The 16,469-nt window shown below is 55.4% G+C and overlaps 1 protein-coding gene across 3 annotated transcripts in view; it reads right to left on the bottom strand.

Annotated features, from left to right (window-relative positions):
* The window catches only part of Kcnq1 (potassium channel, voltage gated KQT-like subfamily Q, member 1), a 331,994-nt gene that overhangs the window by 261,546 nt on the left and 53,979 nt on the right, over positions 1 to 16,469 (bottom strand). For all 3 annotated transcript variants that reach the window (XM_005384206.2, XM_013514208.1, XM_013514209.1), the window contains exon 2: positions 6,824 to 6,914. In XM_005384206.2, coding sequence (XP_005384263.1) covers positions 6,824 to 6,914 — 91 coding nt within the window. The remainder of the gene's footprint in view (positions 1 to 6,823; positions 6,915 to 16,469) is intronic.

Below are 16,469 nucleotides of genomic sequence, written 5' to 3'. Positions count from 1 at the left end.
GGATTGAACAGAGTTACCCTCAGTCCCCAGGACCTGGGAGTGTGACCATTTGGAAATAGGGCCTTTTCATACATAAAGGACACAGCCTCCAGCCTGACTCGGGAAAATCACCGTGCAGGTATATTTACATACAGATAATAAGACGGGGTGGAAATGACTGGTCAACCCAGGGAGGATGTCTGGGAACTATGTGGATTTCTAACAAGTGCCCTGTAAGTCTGAAGTCAGATCAAACTTGAAACACCCAAAAAGAAAAGAGACAGACAGGGGAACCAAAATGCCCACAAGCCCTACCAGGCACCTCCCGGGTAGAAACTGTAGCTCAGATGCCGATTTAAAAGCATCGGCTACTACTGGTTTGGAAGTCACCTAGTTTAGAATGCGCATGGCCGACTTTTCCTGGAGGCCAGAGAGTACATCCTGAGGCTCTGCAGGTCACCGTCTCTGCCCTGATGGGAAAGCGGCAGAGCTGCCAGCGACAACACGTTCGTGAGCGCACGTGGCCGAACACTAATAAAATTTATTTACGCAAACAGGCAATCCGGCTGCGTGCTGAGTTTTACAGGCCCCCCGGTTAAAGCATCCTCTGACGAGGGCTATGGGTTGAACTGAGTCACTTCCCACCCCCAGGACCTTACAGTATGACCGTATTTGGAAATGGGGCCCTTGCAGATGTGAGATAAGAGTAAGTCAGTCTCCATCCGACACGACTGGTATTCTTATCACAGGGGACATTTGGACACGCAAACACGTAGGAAGGATGCCAGATGAGAGTGAATGGGGTGGGAGGAGGGGCTGGTGCACGTGCCAGTCCAGGAGCTCCAGAGGTCACCAGCAGACTCCCCGACCACCACACACAGGCCTGGGTCATCCTGCCGCTCACAGCCTCAGGACTAGCACTACCTTGCCTGGTCTCAGACTTCAGCCTTCAGAATGTAAGAGAAAAATATCTCTGGTTTAAACCACCCAGTCTGTACCCCTTTGTTACACAACCCTAGCACACTCATGCCCCCACCACCACAGAAGTGAATGCCAGGAGCCTTCTTGCAAGACCAGGTACCAAGCAGATACTCATGCGTTTGTGTGTTTAGTTTCCAAACACAGGTTCCACAGCAGATACGTGAGGCCCCTCCAGCTCTGCTGTGGGCTCCAGGCTGCCAGAGGAAGGAGTGTCCCCGAATCCTAGACGGCTCTGCCAGGAATCGGGCACAACTAGAGCAGCCTCAAAACCATGCTCTGCCCTACTGGCACAAGGCTCCCCATGCCAAATCCCACCATGCCCTTCTCAGCCTGCCACTGGCCAGGCAGACCACAGCACCCCAACAGCCACCCAGCACCTTCTCTAACAGAACAGAGGGCATTTGCCCACCCCGCATCTGCCACTCCTAATTCATCGGCTCAATCAATGGTGCATGTGGGTGAGAATATTCACCTCCAAGGGAAGAAAGGCAGCTCAGCACTTCAGTAAATGTCTAGAAATCCATCAACACTCCAAGTCCCGGGCCCAGCCAAAAGGCCACCTCTTAATGGTCTTTAGGACCTCACCTCTCAACGGTCCTCAGGACCTTACCTGCCCTAATGGCAGGCTTGGGCCCCATGTTCCCCTCTGTTCCACATAGGCCACATGTCTCCACATAGAACTAGATGCAGTGAGTGAGGGACCTTCCCACAGGCTCTAGGGAGGGATACCACATCCTGCGGAGCGAGCTGTGCCCCAGGATATGCACACAGCTGGAGCCCTGTGCCTCTCTGTCCTCAAAGCCCAACCAGAGGGGCTCCATGCCCTTGGAACTTGGGGGTAACTTGCATGGATATAGGGCCTTGTAGGGAGGGTCCTAAGAGTGCAGACCTGAAGCCTATAGCCTGTTCTCCACACTCAATTTGTACACTGAGCCCAAGATACAGTAGGTGCTTAATAAATATTTGCTGGCAGAACAATGTCCCAAGGACAAAGAACATCTCCCAAGAGGGTCCTGGAGCACAGGAGGAAGCAAGTGACAGCATGGGGGTAAACCACTAGGCAGGACAGTATCCCGCAGCAATGCGTGAGGGACAGAGCTGTGCCAGCTGTAGGAGCTCTGGGAGCAGGGGGTGTGGGCCACGTAGGGAACCAGACCTTGGGTTTGTTAATGGAAAACCTGAGCCGTCCGCTGGTCCCTGACCTTGGGCACAGTGACTCAGCCTTTGGGAGCCTTGTTCCTTCCCTGCAAACAAGCCCTCAAGGAGACGGTCAGAGCGCGCACACACACGGGGGATAGTGGTAAGTGGCTGCAGTGGCCAGTATGGAAAAGAGATCCTCCCAGCAGACACAGGATTCAGGAGCAAACACAGCCCGGGCGACACCCAGCCAGACACAGGCCAAGGCCAGTTCATTATAACACGACACCAAACGTAGCACACACTCGGCACAAACGCCGGTGCTACAGCAGATACAGCACAACACCCACAGTACAAAACCAGACACGGCGCAGACACCAACACAGTACCAAACACAACATCGTGCTGGGAATTGTACTTATGCCAGTAAGGGGTGTGAGTGGCATTAAAGGGTGTGGACAGCAGACGCTGGAAAAGTGGGCATCTGCAGGGAGCATGTGGACTGAGAACAAGGACTGGGACCTGGTGGAGTTCAGGACAGAGCCTGACCTTGTTCTGTGGCCAGGGAGAGCCACCAAGGGCCATCACAGGGCCCAGAGGGTCCCCACGGGGTCTCACTTTGCTGCTAGGAAACTGAGGCCCGCAGAGGGGGGATACAGCAAGCTCAGGCAGCACAAGATCCAGCTGGTGGAGGGAGGGTGGGTCACTGTGGCGGCCAGGCCGAGGGAGCTCTGCAGCAAGGGGAGGAAGCCGTAAGCAATGACCTCATCCCCCAGGCCTCCGCCCCAGCACACGGTTCCCAACCACAGGCATCGCAGGACAATTCCCTGGTATGCGCGCCACCAGAGGGCTCAGGGCGTGCTCGTCTGTATTGTGCCTTTTAGGGCTTCTTGCTTTGTGTGGGATCTGACCAAAAACATAAAAAAAAATTTTTAAAAGCTCTGATTACCAAGACAAAAACCAGCCCCTCACCTGGGCCAGGGCAGTATTTCTTACTACAGAGAAAGCGGGGAGAGTTTGTGCTGACAGGGAAATCTGGGAGTGAACCAGAGCTGCCCAAAGAAGCAGCTGATCACACGGGTACACTTGTATACCCGTGTATGGCAGGCACAAGTAAACACATGCACACGGCGACGTCCTGAACAGGACACGGCGTGCACATGCCTGTGTACCACACCTACACAAACACATGTACACACGCAGCCTCTGGATTTCACAAACCAGGTTAGTGCTTTCTCCCTGGGAAGTCCTAACTAAATCGCAGGGCCGCACAGACCTCAAACGCGCCTGTTCCAACTCCAGGGCCAAACCTGGCCGAGGCGAGATTCTTGCTAAAATGGCTTTTTCAGGCCCACCAAAAATCCCTGCTTCAGCAGAATGCTTAATCCCTCCGAAGCCGCCCTGGGGCTTCCTTAACCCCGGCTGAGATAACAGCTTCCTGGCACCAGAAGAGGGGCGCAGCCCAAGAAGAAAAAACACTGGGTCCCAGGAACACGTCCTCGAGCGGCTGTTTTTCCCCATCTGCACATCACGCTCTCCGAGCTGTGCAGCGCTCACACTGGGCCCCTGTGGGGCGCCGCCCGCTGCGGTTGGGGCTCTCGAGCTCCCGTGGAGATGCGCGTGACAAGAGCGCCTCCTGGTGGCCCTTTGGCCTTACTTCCACCAGCTTTACTCCACCAGCCTTTTATTCCTGAAGCTCACCACGCCCACCCACCCTATCCACTGCCCCCTTGCTGTGTCCATGGCCTGAAAGTACTAACTACTACTATTCTTTTTCCTTTTTTTGAGACAGGAATATCGCGATATAGTCCAGGCTGGCCTCAAAGTCATGGTAATCTCCCTGCGTCAGTCTCCCAAGGGCTGGAATTACAGGAGTGCACCATCACACCTGGCGAGGTCACGGCTTACCTCGGCCCACCCAGGGCCCTGGGCTTGCCAGCCCCAGAAGACATAAGTGGTGGGATCTCCGCCCACCTGGCCCCAGCACAATATGACTCCTCCTTCCTCCACTGTGCTGTGGGTGGGTCCATGGCTGCCTCATTCCTGCTATCCCCAGGACCCCCAATGCCACCCGTGGCTTTGACTATGGGGTAAGTGGCTGAACTGAGCTCAAACCTACCTGGGAGGGGCAACCTCCCCAAACACAGTAACACAGCAGGAAAGGCAGGTCTGAGGCCTTCTCTGACCCCCTCCATGTTACAGATGGGAAAACTGAGGTCCAGGACCACACAAAACTTGGGGTGTCCTGGTAGGGCAGCTCTGGTCATCAGGTTTGAAGAAGGAATGTCCAACGCCAGAGAAACAGCCAGGCGGTGGCAGGCCCGGAGGCGGCCAGGAGGGAGGAGGTGGGGAGAGGTGATGTCAGGGGGTCTGGATGGGTTTGTGCCCCACAGCCTGGCACTTTGGGGGCCACGGGAGAGAAGTTGGAGTTGATCCTAGCATCACAAGGACCTTTGAGAAGGATCTGATTTGTGTTTCAGGAAGTGTCTCCCTGGCTGTTGGGTGGGAAGCGTGCCTAGCAAGCGGAGACGGAGACAAAGGAGCTGAAGGTGGCCAGGTTGCTGCCCTCACAGAGTAAGAAAGGGCCACTTCTGGGGATACATTTGAGGGCCAGAGAGGTTCCACCTAGGGCCAAGAGCTGCTCCTTTGGCACTCACAGGCCCCTGCAGGGAAGCCTCTGTGGGACAGAGCTGTCCTGAGACTGGCCACCAGGTGGCGCAAGGACCCCCGGAGATGCAGGGCTGGGTAGGCTCGAACCACGCAGAGGCAGGAGCTGTTGGAGGGAAAGGGGCCTAAGTCTCTGGGAGATAGACAGGGTACAGCCATCCCAGATCCAAGCTAGCACATGACACACTCACACAGCCACACTCGGGAATATGTGCAGACACACAGTGACGTGAAAACGTGTCCACACAAAAACACACAGTTACACGTACACTTGCATGTACACATGGTCCCATGTACACATGCCCATGCATGTGAGCACACATACATACACAGATGTGCACATGGGCACTCTCAGGGAAATACTCTGGCAGCTGACCCTCATAACCTGAGAACCATTGGGCACCGTCAGCCCCAGGCTGGGGTCCCCACAGACCTGGCCTCCACGGAGGACCCAGAAAAGGAAGGCCTGGCCTGCTCCTCTCAAGCGGACACATGGCCAAGGCAAGACATTCCTCTAAGGAGATACAGCCAGCAACCTGGCAATCGCTGTCTCAGAGAGTCAGATCTGTGAGCAAGGGGACATGGTGACCCTATAGAGGTGCAGTGGAGATATCGTGGTACACGGGACCAGGAAAAGAAAATGACAGCTCTGACCTGGCAAAGATGATGCTGAGACAACCCACAGACCCTCTTCATGGTGTGCACAGAAGGCCCCAACAAGACATGTGGGTGTGCTCTGACAGGATAGGAAATGTCATATGTTGGGATCAAGGAAAAGAGGTAGGATGCTCATGACATTCAGGAGAGATACTGAATAGGATCTGACATTATCAGATCGAAACCACACTGATCTGGGCCTGGATGACAGTTCTCAGACATGAAAACACAATCCTGTGCCCAGCAGCCAGGACGCTCCTTCCAGAAAAGCCTGAGGCTGTCCTGCCCTTAAAGCCAGGTGTTCACAGGCCCTGGGTGCTACCCGTCCAACACAGTCAGCAAAGGGGCAGCAAGCATATGTGCTGGCAGAGATCCTTCCCAGGCACTCAGAGAGCCTGCGATTGGGCCAGCTCTGCAAGGTGGGAGGTGGAACACTGGATTGCCAGCCTTGTGCCATCTGGAAATCCCCAAGGATGAGATGGAGAAACGCAAAAGGCATGAGCAGAACAATGCTGGCCTCAGCCCTGCCAGAACCCTGTCTGCCTGCCTGAATCACACTCAGGCAGCTCCCTTGCGTCCCCAAGACATGCTGATCCCCTGTACCCTTTCTCAACAGCCTCACAGCCACCCACATCAGCTGCAGGCTTCCTACTGGCCTGTGAGCTCCAGGAGTCAGGAGTGCTCTCTGCTTTGTTATCATGGTCACTGGCCCAGACTCTCAGCCTCCTTGCCATGGTGGGACCCATCCTGAGTTTGGGGGGACCCAGGGATCCTTCCAAGGACATGTCTCAGAGGCTCACAGCTGGGTGGGAGAACACTCAAACCCTACTCAAATGGCCTGCACGCTCCTTGAGGGCCGGGGACGTGGTACAGGGTGGCCGGTCCCAGCCTCACTCACAGGGAGAGAAGTGCCCCGGGCTGGGCACTGAGGCAAGCATGCCCCCAGCCCGGGGGTCCTGCAGGATGACCCTGTAAGATGTGACACCAGGATGGCTGCCTCCTGGGATGAGGGAGGACTCTCCAGGCCATGTGGTCAGTGACAGGGCAAAGACACTTGTGGGGTCCACGCGCCAGTGATAACACAAGCAGGAGTCACTCGGCACCAGGTCGCTACCTGCCAACCCCAGCTCCACTGTCCTCCTGTCCTCCCTTCCTCACCCAGCCCTAAAAGACCCCCAGCAAGTCCTCCAGCACCACGAGTTCCAGGCCCTTCCCACTCCCTGGCTTCTCTGTCTGCCACAAGCAGGGCCCGAGTGGCCTGGCAGGTGTGGGCCTAGGGAGGAGCCCACACCTCCAGCCCGGCTCCACGCAGGGCTGCTGAGAGGCTGGGGCGGCCGTGCTCCAGCTCAGGGCAGCTCAGGGCAGCTGAGACACCCGGTTACAGCCCCAAGCACCTACATACCATCCAGAAGAGGGTCCCAATGGCCAGAGCAGCATACTGCTCAATGGTGGACAGCACACTGAAGATGAGGCAGGCCAGCACAATGAGGAAGCTGTAAGACAGGAGGGGGTGGTGGTCAGCATCCTGGCCGCTGGTCTACCTCAAGTCCCATGTAAGGACACCTCCTACCTGAGGCACTACCCAGGCATAAGGTCTCAAAGCTGCCAAAACCCATTGCTGGGGAGTGGACAACCAGATGTGGGTCCACAGGATGAAGGCTGTCCAGGCATCACAAGAAGGGACGCCCAAAACACTGTACTGTATTGCCAGGCCCCAAAGACCACCTGTGGTGTGACTATGTCCCGACAGGCAAGTCCACAGGAACGGAAGGCAGTTGGGGGATCACAGGGTGTGAAGGTCCAGAGCTCCCTTGCTGTCACGATACATTTTGACTCAGATGCGGTATCCTCCCCTGCTCTTGGATACCCTGGGAACCAGCCTCAAGGTATACATTTCTCACAGGGGAACCCTGGTGTGTGATTATATCTCAATAAAGCTCCTTTAATAAATTGCTTCCATATAAGCCCCTCCTGAATGCAGGAGTTCAGGGCCAGGGCAGGCAATATGGGACTTAGTGGCCCTGGAGCTCATCAGAGGGTGTGACCAGGTGCAAGTGGCCCTATCCCTCCTCCTGCCTGGAGGACAGCACAGACCCTCTGCCCGGTGCTTGGAACCCAGAACCCTCTCCTCCTTCAGAGCCTGCAGCCCCAGTGGTGTCCAGCCCCACCCCCACCCTGTACAACTTCCTCCCAGCAGCCAGGACTCTCCAGCCCCTGCCGGTACCCTGCTTCCCCTAGGCTCAGCCCACTAGAAGCACATCCGTCCCACCTGTCCCGTCTGTCCAACACACACAGCCCACCCCACCCCACAGAGCCCACACACAGGCTGCCACCACAGCCTACAGTTTCCTGGAGGCAGAAGGGCTGGGGGATCTCCCAGAATCTCCGTGGGCGGAGCCACCCCTTACTGGCCTCTGCAGCCCACGCAGAGACCCCGGGGGACGGACGGAGGCGGAGGCTTTGCTCGTGCTCCCTGCCAAGCTCCTTGGGTCCGGTTGGCTACACAGCGCCCTCTGCTGCTGGGATCTAAATCCTACCAATCACTTTCCTCAGGACACCCGCGTCCCTCACACGCTGTCAGCTGCATCTGTGTAGCCACATTCCAGCCCACCTTCTCAACCTGACTCTGACTCCTACCTTCCACTCTCGCCTCCCCAGCCTATCCCACCCAACAGGCAAGGCAAGTAGGCCCTAGACATCACCCCTCCACATGACTGCATGGTAGCTCCCTGGTCCCCCCATGCTGGTCTTGAGTGCGCCTAGGGGGCCTGCCACAAGGTCTTTGCACTTGCCATGGCCCTGCCTGGAAGTCCCTCCCCAAGCACGTGCAGGGAGCCTTATAGCAGAAAACCTAGCTGAACATCTTACCCTGTGCCCACCATAAGCCCTGATGTTCAAGTCTCACCACTGGGAGCCCGAGGCTGTGAGTGCCCAGGAACAGGCGCATAGCACAGCCTGGCAAGAGCAGGGGCTCAGTCTCCTGGCAGGTGCACCTCTGTTTAATCCCCAGGCTCGGCACTGACACTGCACTCTCACCACCCACACAGACGTTCAATTCAAAGCAGTCTTACCTCGGTCACCTTAACCTGAGTCCTACAGGACCCCTGGGGAGGGAGTCCCGGCACCTCCCAGCCTCGCCTCCTCCGGGTCCTCACAGGCCAGGTCTCTGGCTTCTTTGAGCCCCTGTTGCTGACACAGACAACACTTCCCTGCGTGTCCTCCCTCCACGTGGTCTCAGCTCTGAGGACCCTTGCTGCCTGGCTCCCAGGCCCTCCTGCTGCTTTCCTGGACCCAGGTGGTCCCTATGCTGTCACTGCCATGCCCTGTCCCCCAGAGCATGATCTGCACAGCGCTGACCCAGAGTGGACACAGAGTACAGGCATTTGTCACCACATGCAGCAGGACCCCTGGAAACCTCAGAAAGCTCTGCCTCCCAGGGAACATGGCCAATGCCGGCTGGGGTGCGGGCCCATCTCAGTAGGTGCAGCTCCTGGTGCAGGGAACTGGTCCATCTCACCCAGCCCACAGCCCACTTCTCACCCATCAGTCCCACAGAGGGGCTGTGCCCAAGCCACGGCCCTGGCCCCCTCCTCAGAGCACTTGCAGCCTATCCAGGCCTCGGGCCCTTGAAGGACCAGCAGGACGCAGTCTCTTCAGGGCCCCATGCCACGGTGGCCATAACTAATCCTCCCATGTGTCTGTCTGCTTTGATTTGCAGCAAGCACGGAAGTGGGATTAAGCACAACCAGGCTCAGCCAAGAGGAAGCAGAAAAGGTGCTGCCCTGGCAGGAGGTGAGCAGGTGCTGCCCAGTGGGAGGGGCTGCCCGCTGATCCCCAGATCCTGAGCACACGCGGAGCCGGGGAAGGACCTGCACAGAGGGAGGTCAGCTGCCCCTCTACACTGAGAGGTCTAGGCAGTTCCATGCCTCAGTTTCCCCACTGGCATGAATTAGAGCCCCCAGCTACCTCCTCATGGGGCTGTGAAGGACAGTGTGGCTGGACATCCCCAGGGGCTCAGCCCTGTGACTTTGCCCAGAGACCGCAGACATACCCAAAGCTCGCCATGCTGCCTCCACCATGAAGAAGGAGCAGAAACCACTGCCGCCCATGGGCTTCCATGAGGACCATGTGGCCGCTTCCTGTCCAGCACCAAGAAGCCCCCAAGGGCGACCACTGCTTGCCCTCCCAGCCAGGGTGTTCCAGTGATGCGGATCCCATGAGAGCCTGGCAGGCTGAGAGTCACCGTGTTGTAATCAAACAGCTGCCTCAGGAGAAATCGGGGGTCCCAGGTCTCCTCGGGTCACTCAAAGGTTGAACCAAGAACCAAGTAAGTGGCAAGGATCTAGGGCTGCTCATGGCCTTTCATCCCTTTGCTGTCAGGGTAATAATCCAGCATTACTGTGGCTGTGAGGTGGCTCCAGCTCTGGAGAGCAGTGGTCACAGCTCATGAGGACCATGCTTTCAGAGGAGCTCATAGGAAGGGCACAAAGTTTCAGGGAGAGGTCACAGACAGGAAGTGGCAGGGCTGGAGGCCCCCTAGCTGTGTCCTTGGGAGACATGAGGGACTCAGGCAAGGGGCAAGCGCCTTGTGGAGGAGGGAAGCCTCCAGCCAGGTGAGGCTGGAGTGTAGAAGGTCTGTCACTACCAGGCAGCCACCAGGCCACCCCCCAGCAGGGAACCGGGGTGTCACTCACAAAGACGGCCCAGGCAGGGGTGAAAGGAAGGTTTCCTCATATAGGGAAAACCATGAATATATGGGGGGAAGGCAGGTGGAGGCTGGCAGGATCGAGGGGCCTGCCCAGGATGCCCTGCCCAGCCTGTGGTCGGCAGACAAAACCTGAGATCAGGGAATGGGGTGCTAATCCATCCCATGTGCTATTCCTCGGCCTCGCCACATTCAAGGCTGAAGGGCTCTTCAAATATTTGAATACACTGCACTGGCTTGAGAAAGAATTATATAGCACAGTTTATATTTTTTATCTATTCCAGATAAAATGAGTTTTATCTTATTTACCACTCTATCTGTTCCTGTCCTAGGTGGGGCCAGGAGCCTCAAAGAGGCCAAGCTACGGGCCCTGTCCTTGGGGCGCTCACAGCCTAGCACCCATACTACAGCCCCCGTACCTCTACAGGCAGCCATGGCCCCTTTACCTCAGCTCTGCACCTAGAGCTCCAAGGTCAGACTGTTCTAAGGCACCCCCTTTGCAAGAGCCGGGTGCCTGAGGCCAGGGGAAAAAAGACGCTGCCATGAATTCTGGGCACGGAACAGGTTGTGTGCAAGGCTGGGGAGGAGGTGTACAATTCCAGGAGGCCACCAAGCCAAACTCCGCCTGGGCCTAGTTCCCAGGAGGTGCCCTGCAGGGGGGTTGGGGGGCAGTGGCACCCCAGGGACAATACCTTACTGTTCTACTAGCAGCAAATTAACCTCAGCAGCTGTGACCGCAGAGCCAGCCCTGAGGGACGTCCAGTGTGTTATCGGACATCATTTCAATATCTCCACAGCCAGGTGCCCTGGGAACACAGAAGATTGCAAGTGGCCTGCCAGGGCCGAGGTCAAGACCTCAGCAGGGGGCACATAGGTTGAAGGAGCAGCTCCAGGGGCTCAGACAGGCTGGGCCTAAAACAAGGAATGGCTTTGACCTAAAGACTCTACCTTCGCAATGCCGGGCCTCCTCTCATGGGGTTGGTCAGTGCAGATGACCAGCCCTCCGCCGAGTCCAGTGCAGGCAGGTCCCACAGGGGAGCAAGGTTTGATGGTAACAGTCCCCCCCCCCCCAGCCCACAGGAGCACAGAGTGGCTTCCCTGGGAAGTTAAGCAGCGTTAACGAGTTACGCATATTTCTCACACAAAGAGCACATGGACAGCCACCGAGACCCTTGGGGCCCAGCTCGAGGTGGCTGCAATGGGAAGCTGTCATAAGCTGAAGCTCCAGGGCATAAAAGGAGCACAGGAACTTCTCTCAGGACTTTGGAGCCACTGGATCTGTACACCTCACTTATTGCATGTATAAAATGACATGAAGACCTGAAAAGTTTTGTTGGTCTGGAAAAATCATTAGGCGAAAAAGATTAGGGGCCTGGGGAGTCGGTCTTTAATGGGGACAGAGATTCAATTTGGGGAGATGAGAAAGTGCTGGAGGTGGAGGGTGGTGACAGCTGGACAACAGTGCGAATGTACTTAATGCCCCTGAACTGTGCACTTAAGCATTGCTAAGATGGGATATTCTATGTCATGTATTTTACGCCAAGTAAGAGAATATATTTTAAAAAGAACACGGAGTGAATGCCATTGACAATGGGACATGAGCTGCCTGAACATTTGTGTGGACTGTGACTGAGGCTGAGCCGCTCATATTCAAAGCCCCTGTTGGACACAGGCCATTGCCAGGCTGACAGACAACCAGCTTGTTAAACAGCACTAAAGTTGAAGGCAGAACAGGACTTTCAATACACGTAAGTTCAGCAAATTAAGGACTGATGTCTCAACCCCAAGCCACAACTAGGAACCTTTTTTCTTCAATAGAAGTTGCTTTAGAGCAACAAATGCTCCCCAGAAAGGGAGGCCTAGGGGGTGCGGCTGGTGCTCCTTGCTCATGGCCTGCCACGCTTCCTCCTCCTCGGGACCCCACCAGCTGCCTGGCTCCAGATCGGTGAGTGCAGATGGGTGGATGTGACATAACCCAGGACACTGGATCCCAGAAGGAACAGTGGCCTCAAAGCCTGCCAGGCCTGTTTCCTGGGAGGAAATCAGCACATCAGACAAACCAAGGAGCTGGACATCACCCTACCAGCTGTCACCCAGGCAGTCCCAGCAGGCTTGGGAATACCAAGGCCCCAACTGCTCGCTCCATAGCACTCTCCTGTCCTGCTCTGGGTGGAGCCCCAGTCTGGCCATCTCCTGAAGGGACAAAGCTCAGCCCATGCTGAGGCCCTGAGCAGAGCCAGGAGCTGGGCCCGGGATCCCTTGTCTAAGCCTCACATGGAAGGGGTTATGTCACCAGCCAGGTGAAAAAATAGAATGCCAGGTGACTCACGGCCAGTCCAGGGGCCCAGGTCATCCAGTCATCATCACAGTACCTGGGACTGGGGACCATGAGGCATAGCTACCCATGGGGACATCAAGGATCCAACACAAGCATAAGATATACCCAGGGCCACATGGCCAGTGAGCCTATGTCAAATGATCCTTGGGCAGTAGGAGTGGCATATCCTCCATATGCTGTCCCAGGGAGGGTCCTGGCCTCCAGTCTTGGGGCTCCTGTCACCCTGAGCTAGTTCTATGTCACCCTCTTTGCCTATGTGGCCACGTGGCTGTCTCTTCTGTCCACTGGATCTTGCTGGGTGTCTTTACAGGGGGCAACTGTCATTGGATTTATGGCTCAATGCTGAACGATTGTCTCTGCTCAAGGTTTTCAGCTACAGAGAACTTTTTTCACACAGAACCATGTGTATAGGTTCCACGGATGGAAATCCATCATCTCTGGGTGTGTAAGGGGGGGAGGGCACAGCTATAATGACAACTTCATAAATTAATTGATGAGGACAGTTCTTAGCAAATTTTTAATTTTGAAATTCAAAACCGAAAATTCAGTATCAGGCCAAAATATGTACTAGTGTCACAATTTCTAAAACACGGTTCAAAATATACTCACTTGCCTTTTCCTCTTTTTGAGATCCTTAACTAGATCTGATGTGCAAAGACCCAATTAAAGTCACATCCACGCACAATGGATCAGCTGGTGACACGTCTTTGAGGCCACTATTGGCCCTGGTCCATTCGGTAGAGGAGAGGCCGGGAATGACAACCCAGAGGGCAGCTGGAACCCAGCTTGGCCACCTGCAGGGGTGGCAGCCATGAGGGGGACAGGTCCCTGCTGGGCTCACACACAGTCTGTGTCACTATGCCATGGGAGTCCCGTCCTTCTCACCATGGAACCTTCTCACTGCCCTGTGGCAGCTTCTGCTCTGCTGCACAGCACTTCTCCCAGCTGTGCAGCCCCAAAGCCCTCACTCAGTCTAGGCAGGGAGGTTAGGAGTCTGTCCCAGCATGGGGCCGGGCCTCACCGTCCAGCTCGGTGCCTATGGACAGGACTCAGAGCTAGGGTTCACACCGGCCGTCCTCCCTCCACCCTGAGCTCCACTGACTCCCACCCCTCACTGGGGGCTTGTCCCGTGGCTGCATCAGCCTCATTTCTTTAAAAGGCTCCCACAGGCAATATGATCCTCAGCGGAAAGGGAGTATAATAGGTAACTCTGGGCCGCAGGGATCAGGTTTCTCCCCTGTTGTCTAGGGAGCCCCAGCATGCTGATCTTGGTAAACACAGAACCATTAGGAGATTAAAACCACCCCAGCAGGACCAAAGCTGTCCTTGCCCTCCCGGGGTATCAGCGGACACCTTCTGAAAAGGATCATTCCCGTGATCTGGGAGAGACAGCTCAGACCTGGCTCTGTCTGGAATCCCCTCAGAGCTCAGCACCGCCTGTACCTTGGTCTCTAGTCTCCTGAGGGCAGAGTCCTCGGGCAGGAGCCAGCACCATCCCAGGAAACATGATTCCCACCAGGCCCCTCCCTAATTCAAAATCCTCCAAATGAAGGCAAAATCTCATTTCCTTCCACGGGTTCCTACCCAGCTCCTATCAACTCACTGAGCCTTGGGCCTTGCAGCCTCCCTGTCGAATATATGACCCCAGGCAGACGCCTGTCATCAGCACCAGCCCAGGTGCGCAATGCGCACTAACTCACTGAACATCTTGGTGAAATGCTGCAGCCAGTGAGCAGGAGCCTTCGCACCCTCAGCGTGCAGGCCCAGTGTAGCTGGGGGTGACCTTCTTCTGGACTCATCCTTCCCTCTTGCCCCACCTGCCTCTGCGGGCTCAGCCTGGCCCTGCACAGCTTCTGCATGGCCCCAGGACACAGTAGCTCCCCACACACCCCACCACCTGAGTGTCTGCAGCACAGGTCACTGCACACGAGCCTCCTGGGTGACCTTGTCCCGCTGGCAGGTGAGCAGGGACGGCAGCTGTGTGGGTGGCACGCGCCGGGCATGGCTCCAAGAGCCGCCGTCCAGCACGAGCCAGCCCTCCTTGGTGGAGCAGCCGTGCTCCAGCACTGGGCCATCCATGGCGCAGGGAGACCCCGCCACTTGGCCATCCCTGTTGCCTTCTTGGCCCCTCTGGAACCTGAATAAGAGTCACCCAATGTCACCCTGCACCTAGGAGTGTCAGGTAGGGAACAGGGGTACGTCGTGGCACTGGATGTTCCCTCCCTTCCATCAGCTTCACAAGGCGAGGCCAGCCCAGCACAGGCTCCGGAGGTGCCAGCTCCTCTTGGGTCATATGGTGGGGTGAGGCAGCAACCCCTCCCAGGCCTGCCCCCCAAGCCTGGTTCTCACCATTGCCAGGTGTCCAAGCTGTGCTCATGTCTTACCCTGATACTCTGTGTTCTCAAATCACTTCGGCGAGTCCCTTGGTGTGCAGGCTGGGGCTGTCACTGCCATGCCACCTACAGGATGGCTTGGTCCTCCCCCTGGGGCAGCCTGGGGACAGGCTGGAGACTGTTATTTGCCATGCCCTCTGAACTATCATCTCAAACCTTTTGAGAAACTGGATGACCTTTTGGGGGACTCTCTCAGGCCAGGCCAATGCTTCCTAGTGGTCCTGGGTTTCCACAAAGGCACAGCAGGGGTTAGATGGGGTGTCAGGATGATGAACCTCCCCCTCATCCAGACAGTCCAATGCAGGTGACATGCATCTGGCCAGAGAGGAAATATATGAGCTTCAGTCATTCTACAACTACTCAGATGGATGTAGCAGTGTCCTAATAAAGCTTTATTGGACTTCCTGCCTCATAGGCCCCCGGAGGGAGGGCCCCGGGCGCTCAGGGAGCCATGTGGCTGAGAGCGCTGTGGCACAACGGCCTTCAGGCTGGCCGCCGCTGCTCAATTGAGAACTATCATGACACAGAGAAACAATGACACAATTGGCCCACCATGCACCGGCTGCAGATGCCCACCTAAGGACGTGTGTGAATCATTCAAACATGGACATGGAAAAACCCCTGGGAATACATGCTATACAACGGGACACTCTTGCTCCTGCCATTGAGAACCAGAAAGGTCTAGAGTCAGCAGAGGAGCAGCTGCTGAACAAGGACTCGGAGAACATGAAAATGTAGACTAAGCCCGAAGGGTCAGAGGTCCTGTGGACTGAAGTCATGAGAGCCGCTCGGAAGCTGTAAACCAGGAGGACCTTGCACAATACCTGCAGAGACTCACTGGAAGCCATTCTTTCCCTGACAGTACAGGCTGTGGTGGAGCTCTGGAGAAGTCTGCAGCAGGATTCCTGCTGCCTGTGCTGACAGTTGGGGAGAGCACACTAACTGGTTGTGGGGTCCCAATGCGATGGGAGGCTGGAGAGAAAACGCTAGAAAAAATGGCTTTGGCCCCAGACAGCTCACTTGATTTTTGACAGCCCTTAGGCTGTAACTACTTGTTAGATCCTTCTTGCGTATCTCTATCTTCCTGAGAAACCACTTCTAAGATACCAATATGTATTACAGCAGTCATTGATATTTTTCCTACTAATCTATCCATAACTCTGTAATGTTTGTATTGTTCCTATCCTATTTCATAAATGGATGCATGTTTATTATTATGTGTTTCCTACAACAACCATTGAGAATAGTTAATGATTATTCAATAGGTCACTCATGTATAGCTCTATTTATTTTCTTTCGAAGCCACTTCGAAGATACCTAAGTAGAGTACAACAACTATTGATAATTTCCTACCTCTTTTGTCTGTAACTCACTATTATTTGTCTATTTGTTTTCCTGAGAAATTATCTTGTAGATAACAATATGTAAAACAATAACCATTGATAATTTCCTACCATTTTATCTATAATTTGGTAAGCCCCCCCCATTGTTGTTATCCTTCTCTTACTCTTTAAAATAAAAAAAATAAAAAAATTTAAAAAAAGCTTTATTGGCAAAAATAGGCAGTGGGCCACAGTGCATGGGCACCAACTCTGAATGACTGAGAACCCAC

This window comes from Chinchilla lanigera, unplaced genomic scaffold (assembly GCF_000276665.1).
Source record: "Chinchilla lanigera isolate Chin_1 unplaced genomic scaffold, ChiLan1.0 scaffold00021, whole genome shotgun sequence".
NCBI classification, from domain to species: Eukaryota; Metazoa; Chordata; class Mammalia; order Rodentia; family Chinchillidae; genus Chinchilla; species Chinchilla lanigera.
The sequence above is the reverse complement of the archived record's forward strand: the minus strand, read 5'-3'. Positions and strand labels throughout refer to the sequence as shown.